At 42.0% G+C, this 8509-nt stretch overlaps 1 protein-coding gene and 1 long non-coding RNA gene across 3 annotated transcripts in view; both read left to right on the top strand.

The window, feature by feature from the left end:
* Positions 1-715: 715 nt before the first annotated feature.
* RAB1A (RAB1A, member RAS oncogene family) overlaps positions 716-8509 on the top strand; it is a 33855-nt gene continuing 26061 nt past the window's right edge. The window contains exons 1-2 of one of the 2 annotated variants that reach the window (XM_010593616.3): positions 716-952; positions 4977-5007. In XM_010593616.3, the coding sequence (XP_010591918.1) occupies position 952; positions 4977-5007 (32 nt within the window). In that variant the 5' untranslated portion in view covers positions 716-951. The remainder of the gene's footprint in view (positions 953-4976; positions 5008-8509) is intronic. The other variant, XM_003413641.4, reaches the window with a different exon arrangement.
* Positions 5014-8442, top strand: LOC135227772 (uncharacterized). Its single transcript, XR_010317924.1, has 2 exons — positions 5014-6594; positions 6628-8442. It is a non-coding gene; the product is annotated as an uncharacterized LOC135227772 (long non-coding RNA).

Raw genomic sequence — 8509 nt, 5'->3', positions numbered from 1 at the left:
TGGGATGATCGGACCCACTGGAAGAGTGAGGAAGAGAACTGAAAGAACGGCTTTGTGTTTTCCAGAGACCCGAAGTCTTTGGCAAAGTGCCTTTTACTTCCCTTCTATCCTGAGAGCGGGCATCCTGGGACCGGCCTAGAAGCTCAAGCCCCAAGGTGGTGAGGCCAGCAAAAGCCGCACCAGAGGCGGACCCGCCAGGCGTGTCCTCCGACACCCCCGGCCAGCCCGCCTCGGCACTCAGGCTGTCCCTCCGGTCTGACCCCTCCCTCCCTCCTCTCCCAGCCCCCTGCACTCACCCCACCCCCGTCCTCCGCCGGCCCCGAGCACTGCGCTCTGCCCCTCCCTTCCCCCTCCCCCGTGGGGCGCTGACTCGCCCGGCTGCCACGTCTCACTGATGACATCACCAGGGCAGCTCGGCGTTAGCCAATCCGCTAGGGGGAGTCCGAGCGAAGTCCTAGCCAGCGAGTCAGCAGGGAGGGGAACGGGGAGGAGCGGCTGGGTGGGGGTGAAACTGGGGGGAATGAGGCGGACCACAGCCCCTCAAATACGCATGCACCAAATGCGCAGCGCTTGGCGGGAAGTTGAGTCCTGGTCCCTGCGCTGCACCGTCAGTCCTTAGCGCTCACAGACGCGGCCTGCGACTCTCTTTCCCGGCATGCCATGCGGTGCGGCCGCCCCCTGGCCGTGTAAAGGCCCCACGGTCTAAGGCTTCCCTATTTCCTGGTTCGCCGGCGGCCATTTTGGGTGGAAGCGATAGCTGAGTGGCGGCGGCTGCTGATTGTGTTCTAAGGGGACGAAGTGGGGGAAGACGTTTGCTCTCCCGGAACAGCCTATCTCATTCCTCTCCTTTGATTATCTGTGGCGCGGAGAGTCAGGGCGGCGGCTGCGGCAGCAAGGGCGGCGGTGGCGGCGGCGGCAGCTGCAGTGACATGTCCAGCATGAATCCCGAATAGTGAGTGTAGGAGAGCACCGGTCGGCTGGATCCGTGGGCTAGCTTGGGGAATCTCAAAGGGGGCGAGGAGGGCGGGGGTAGAGGCTTCGGCCGGGGTGAGGTGAGGGTGATGGGGCGGGAGAGGCCCGCGGCCAGGAGCCGGGCCCCATTGTCTGACGGCGGAGGAGCGGCCGGGGGGAGGGGGCGGGCCGGAGGGGTGAGCCGAGGGAGCCTGGACCCGGTCAGGTGGGAAGGCCGTAGTGCAGGGCCGGTGAGGAGGAAGGGGCCGCGAGAGAGTTTCGGGGAGGGGGGATTCAGGCGTTGGGAGTTGAGTGGTGGGGCGGTGGGAAGAGGTAGCTTCTCTTGGAGGAAGTGACTTTTGAAGGACTCATTTTTTAGGGTCGGAGGTAGGTAGGAGAGCTCTCCAACGGGGCACTATCAGCCCCTATTCCTGCACCCTGCGGAGCTGTCAGGATCGCCAGGGTAGAAACCAGCTTTACTTGTAAATTCTGAGGCTATTTACTCTTTCCTCCCATCCTCCCCGCCAGGTTGCAGGTAATATGGATGCTTTTCAGGACTGCGTGGGATTGAGGGGAATGAGTAGCTGGCGAGAAGCGATTTAAAATTTTTGTTCTCTCTTTGAGTTTTCTGAAGGAGTTCTTTAAGAACTCGCCGGGCCCTTACTGTCCTAAGAACCTGGACATTTGGGAGTTTTTTTTATTTTTATTTTTTATAAGGAGGACGCAGAAGTCATTTTGTTTTCCGTAGGTCAAATAAAAGAACAAAACTGAAACCAAGGACCGTCTTCCTAATATTACCAAATTCAAGGAATCCTTTGCTGTCAAGTTGAAAGAGAAACGAATGGGACCTATGGTAGATCTGTAGGTTTTGTATTACCTGCTTGAATGCTTGCAGATAGGGAATGAGGCTCCATGACGTGTCATGAAAAGTTAATGCATTTTTTTTCTTGCTTACTCAGAAGTCACCACAGCAGATGTGACACACCTGGCTCCTTTCTTGGGAACTGGTGTTTACTTTCCTTGGGAAGACTTGGTAGGATTCTTCTCAGTGTCCATTGAAAAAATCCTCCTGCAGTATCCTCCACACGTGCACATATATATAAATTAATACTTGGAAAAGATTTAATTGATAATTCTCTTTAGAGTCAGCAGTTTTTAGGAGGAGAGGGGAAATTTTTTTTAAAGCAAAAATCAGCGTTTGTCCTAAAAGTTGAGTTTATTTGCTTAACATTTCCCCTTGAAAAGTCCACTCATTAGCTGTCATGTGTATGTCACATGGCTCTTGCAAAATGCATTCTGACTTCAAGTTTGGTAATGCTGTGGTTTGATGTGGGAATGTTCTTTCTTTTGTACTAAACAGAAGTCATAGTATTTTATTAGAATTTTATATAATTCGAGAAGTTGAGGATAGCGCACTTGTAGTAACATATTTGCTGTGTTGACAGTGTTTTATTTCTTTATCTGGGGCTCCAAGGACAAAGTTGGTTTTGCATAGTTGGACAGAGTTTTCCTGGCAACAGTAGAGGACGTGGATTTACCACTTATGAAGGTTTGTAAACCTCTGCTGTTCAGGGAGTTTTTCATATTTGCTACATGCATGCAGTACTGTAAATAGATCTTAAATATTAGTTGAACAGAATCTTGACAAGTTTCTTATTTTTGTAAAATAGGATAATGGTCCCGTCATTATTCCTACCAGGATCCTCGTGAGGTTCAAACTATAAGAGTACTCTTGAGGTGGTGTACATCGTTATGTAAAGCATTATAGTAGTGCTGGGATTTAGGGATCTAATCCTTACCATCAAGGAGTTTATAAGGGAATATAGAACATAGATTGCATATATGTCAAATACCAGTAGGTACAGCAAGTTCTAGATAGGTGGCATGAATCTAAGCAACCAGATTTCAGAGGCGAGTGAGTGGTTTGGTTCAGGAAGGCTTGAAAGAAATGGAAGGTCTGACCTTTATAGAAACGGACCTGTAAGGGAATTAGAAGCAATTAGATTTGGTGAAGCAGAAGGGAATGAGGATTTTCCAAGGGGGTAAAAGGTAGAGGAATGGCTGATAAATGGCAAGAACAATACTTTTTTTTTTTTAAGAAAACATTATATTGTTGAATGGCTTATTTTACTGACCTTAAAAAGAACATTTCTGAGGAATTTACTTGGTGAAATATTAGTGTTAAAATAGTGAAAAATCAGGATGCAAAACTGCTTACAATAAGATCTTAATTATGATATTAAAATATGCTGAAGAAAACTGGAAGAAAATTCTTTAAAATATTAATGGTTACTTTCTCAGTTGTAAGTTTTTTTTACACTTTTACCTTTTTCAGTTCATATATACTGCTTTTATAGTTGGAAATTTATTAACTTTCAATTATAAAGACAGTATTTCTTTAGTAAATATGGTGTCAGACCATCCGTTCTTTTGAGTGCTATGGGTTATTGACTTCAACAGAATCAAACCTAGAAATAGTTTTTACAGTTTTTTTCCGGGTTCGAGTATTCTCCTTTAAAAAAAAAAAAAAAGAACAAACTAAATCCATTGCCGTCGAGTGGATTCTGACCCACAGCAGCCCTGTAGGGCAGAGTAGGACTGTCCCGGAGGGTTTCCAAGGGTTCATTATGGAAGCAGACTGCCACATCTTTCTCCTGTGGAGCAGCTGGTGGCTTCAAACAGTGGACCTTTCAGTTAGCAACTGAGGGCTTTAACCGCTGTACCACCGGGGCTCCATTCACCATTAGGCTGCTGTTATATTCTAGACTGTGCCCTGGTGGTGCAGTGGTTAAGAGCTTGGCTGCTAACCAAAAGGTGGGCAGTTCGAATCCACCAAGCCACTTCTTGGAAACCCTGTGGGGCAGTTTTCTTCTGTCCTGTGGGGTCGCTGTGAGTGGGAATTGTCTGGATGGCAATGGGTTGTGGTTATTTTTTTACAGTTAGGCTGTGCCTGATGTAATAATCTAGGAGTTTGGGAAAATATTTGGAGAGGTGTTAGTAAAAATTACTTGGGGCAATAGGAGGTGATGGATTTTTCATTAGGGAAGACCACAAAGGGCTGCTGGCAACCAGATTTTTAGCAGTCTGACTTGCCAGTTTGTTGCCTGTTTCTTTAATGACGTTCGTTGTATTGGAAAATAGAAGAGAAGGAAACAAATTCTTAGAGTTTTAACACCCAAATCTAAGGCCATTTTCTTTAAGACCTTGTTCTAAACTTTAAAATCTTACACTACTCCTAAATTAAAACTTTTCATGGGTGAGTGTCCTTTGTGGTTCCAGGATGTTACCTTAATTACTGACATTTACAGTCACAGTCACTTAGCATATGCCAAATACTGTGCCTATGTTGAAGATTAGATTAGCGTGTTCGGTACTGTTCAGAAGTGCCCTGAAGTGTTCCTTAACCCATGTTGCTTTATCATCTAACTTATCTTGCTCCTTCTATAAAGTTTTACGTATGCTTCATGGGTACTGCTAATTTAGTAATGAAAATGGGTTTTTGGCAAAAGAAAAAGTTTGGTTTAGAAGGAACAGAATTTTAGATTTATATTGATTGACACAGAATTACCTGTTCGTAGTTTTATTGCTAAATATTTTTACTTCATGATCATTTAAGTAGTAAGCTTTTGGTTTGGGGGTGAGGAGAAACTCATCAATCAGTGATTAAGTTTTAAGCTGTCCCTTTGACTGCTTTCCATGTTATTTGGCTGATTTGGTAGAAATGACAACCCAGGATTGTCTTTACAGTAGAAATTAAGAGTAATGACTGAGTCATTTAAATTTCAACTACAAACAAAAACTAATTACAAGTGTAATTTGAACGGTGGAAAAGTAGATGGAAAGGATCAGAGCTTTGTTTTTTCAGGAGATCTAAAAGATTTTGATTTTTCTGAGGGGAGTGGGTGAAGCAGGCAGTGATTATTTCAGCACACAGGATAAGAAATACTTAACATTAATCTCATACCAGAATCTTTTTTCATAATCCTCTAGGTTCTAAACTCATCATAGTGTTTTTTTTTTTTTAGTGTCAAGAAAATCATTGTGGCAGCTTGGTCTGTAAGTAGTTCCTGAAGCATGTGTATCTATCATGAAAATACCAGTTAGTTACAGTAGGAAGAACTATAGTAGTATACTTGGCTCAACCATAGGACTTTAATGCAGAAAATTTTTAAGTAATCAGCTTATTTTTTTCTTTACTCGTACTGTGGCTCCCGAGTCTCTCCAGATTTAATCAGTCTTTCAAACTTTGCTCTCCTGTCATGGTAGACCCAAGGAACATTTGACCTGTGTCAGCGCTGTGCTTCTAATAACCTTATGTTTTAAGTATTTGAAAATAAAAGCAGACTGACAGTGTAATTTCATTAAGTATATCACTACTGGCTTTCATACAATTTTTTTATTAGAATTTTTGTCCTTTTGTTGGTTGTCTTGATGACTTTTCGGTGGTAACTGTGATTTGAAAATGCAGAGAAGTTCAAACAAGAAAAACAACTAGTACTTTCAGTATCTATAATTTGACTTTTTAATGTGTCTAGAGAATCAGCGTCTGTGGTTCTTTGGGTAATTTAAGTTTCCAGTAGCTTCATAGAATCGCCACAGAAAGCATCTTAAGAGTTTTATGTGAATTGGATGATCTTTTGGGACCATTTAAAGATAACTGAAATTTTGCATTTTAAAATTTCACTTACCTTCTCAACATAATTAAGTTGAAATGAGGGGTGCTGGCAGTTTTTTTTCCCTTACTGTTCCAGTAAAATAAGTCTTTTAAAGTTTTTGTGTTTATTTTTAATACTGTTGTCTTAAAAATGGAAGAGCTTTGAAATCAGGTGTTCTCTTGCCAACTCTGGTTAGCTTCTAAAGAGAATTTTGCTTTCTGAATAATTTCTTTTTTTGGATATTCAGTCTTTTATTCTGGAAGCAATCTTAGTAATCTAGGTGCTAACATCTTGTTATGTTCACATCCTATTAGCAGTCCTTTGGGTGTGCGTATTTTCTCCTTGGCAGCTTTTGACTGTACATATATGATGGTTTCATTATTGACAGTTGTAATAAATTTCATTTTCAATAGGAAAGAGGAGCTTCCCTTTGCTCATCTTCTTGTCTCCTTCCTAATATATGAAGATGTTTACGGTTAAGATTTTGAGGTTTTTAAGGTTTGCTAAATAGCCAGTTTGTCTTAAGATGAAGAAAAACTGAAAATGGGTGTGGGGTGTCAGTGCGTGAGATATTTTAGATGTGGGGCTTATCAGCTTTTTCCCACTCTTTGAACTATACTTTGGAGTTGTAGTAAGAGATGTAGGCAAAATGCCCAGATTTTTTTGTTTTTTTCTTATGGGAGAGGGGAGCGGTCAGGCTCTTCCACTGTTTTCCTGTAGAAGGTGGGGCTCAGATCTCCTTTTTGATGTCTGGAATAGAACCTAGGGAAGAAAACATAGGCCTTGGTTTTTCTTGGAAACCACCCTGTGAGTGTTTCAGATATTAAAAGGGTAATGGTGAAATGGTATTTGGAAAAAAATAATCCTGAGGCTCTGAGGAATCAGAGAATAAGCATCTGTTGGCCGACTTAAACGTGTGAACAAATAGGGTATGGAAGGGCAAGTAGGATGTGAAGACTTCTTGGTACTTTTGCGACTGGTTGGCCCAGTTGGCCAGAACACCAGCATTATTAAATCCAAGGTTGTGGTAGGTCCTGGTGAGCACCAGGTGCGTTTACGCTCTTGCATTTGTGCAGATTCCCTATTCTGACAAGTAGTGTTGCGTGTGCATTCCTTTGCTCACAGAGGGGGCACTCTTTGGAAACACCACTTTTCAGAAATAATAAGAAGCGTTTGCCGTCTAGTAGATCCCGACTCGTGTTAGCGTTTTTAATGAGTGCTTTTAAGCCATGTGCCGGCCACTAGAGTAGGGTCTTTACACAGGGCATTTTATGCACTCTGCACCTTAAACTGAATTGCAGATTGAATTGTATAATTGAGGTTTTCCAAGAACAGCGATGAACTTGTCTGAATGTATTTCCTTTCTACTCTGCCTATGTAGATATTTTACATTAACTTGATTTAGGATTGTAGTTCTTAACCTTTAGGAGCATTTGATGACCCCTATGGACCTGCTCCCTGTGTGTGCATACAGCAACATTTTGCGTAAAGTTGCAGGTGGTTCACACCCCCGAGTCTGTACATGAACCTCAAGTTAACAATGCCTGGCTTAGAAAATTGAAAACAGAAAAGAGAGTGTTCACTACCACCCTTTCAAAATGTGGGAACCCGAGGATGATGGAACTTTATTTAAAATCTGGTATCCTGAACTAATTCGTTTTAAAACGTGGAGTTTGTTGTGGGCATGTCTTTATTTTGATGACCTAGTCGGTCCTTTTCATTTTTTAATGCTTACTTTTCTGTTTCTCATTAAGTTACTCTCCTGAAGTTATGAAGTGTTTTCATGATTCTTAAAAACCACCCACTGCTGTCCAGTGGATTCCGACTCATAGCGACCCTGTAGGACAGAGTAGAACTGCCCCCTAGGGTTTCAGTGTGCCACCAGGGCTTCTCTTTAAACAAAGGCACGCTAAATTCACGGAACATTGGTATTCATATTAAGAACATCAGGTAATCTCTGTAGTAACTTTACTACTTTAAAATACATGTAGATGTTGTTAATATAAATGCCTAGCCTGGTATAATATATTCTTATTTAAGCAGATTAGGTGGAACTTATAAAAAGAGTTGAATACATTTATAAAAAGGACATTTGAAGCAACTTTATGAAATTTTTGATGTGGATAACCATGTGGTTTTTTGAAGACTGGTGGCTGGCACCTGTCCTCTTGAAGAGCAGTTGAGTTTATCACTTATTAAAGCTAATTAAGTCTGAACTTCGAAATAGGTTGTTTTCATGCTCTTTTGAGTTGAGCCAACTTAGTCTCTACTAATGCAAGTGTTCTGAATTAATTTAAGCAGTGAATCACACTTTTCTGTGTACTTACTCAGCTCCTATGTGCTGGTTCGTAGATGGTTTGATTCATTCTGATAGGTTTTATATATAGGACTTAAGGTATTTACTAATATTATCATCTGGGGTATATAAAATATATCATTAAGGGAATGTGGGGCCCTGGTGGCACAGTGGTTAAACGTTTGGCTGCTAACCAAAAGGTTGTTAGTTCAAATCCACCAGCTGCTCCTTGGAAACCCTAAGGGACACTTCAGCTCTGTTCTGTAGGGTCACCGTGAGTTTTAGTTGACTCGATGGCAACAGGTTTAATTTTTTTTTTTTTTTGGTGTGATGAGAAGAACAGCATCTGGAGTTGGAAAACCTAGGTTCAAGTTCAGACTGCCAGTTACCTCCTATAAGTCATTTATACCGTTTGTACCTGTTTCTTAAACTATAAAATGTGATTATGGTTGTTGTGTACTGTTGAGTTGATAGTACCAGCTAAGTTCTGAGTCTCAAGGATAAACTGTACCTGGCTGTGCAGAAGTTATTTAGCATGAATTTTCTAGTAAGGAATATTAGAATATGTTTCAGTTTTAGAGTTTTTCTCACACATTTAAACATCACA

Source organism: Loxodonta africana, chromosome 15, assembly GCF_030014295.1.
Source record: "Loxodonta africana isolate mLoxAfr1 chromosome 15, mLoxAfr1.hap2, whole genome shotgun sequence".
Classification (NCBI taxonomy): Eukaryota; Metazoa; Chordata; class Mammalia; order Proboscidea; family Elephantidae; genus Loxodonta; species Loxodonta africana.
The sequence above is the reverse complement of the archived record's forward strand: the minus strand, read 5'-3'. Positions and strand labels throughout refer to the sequence as shown.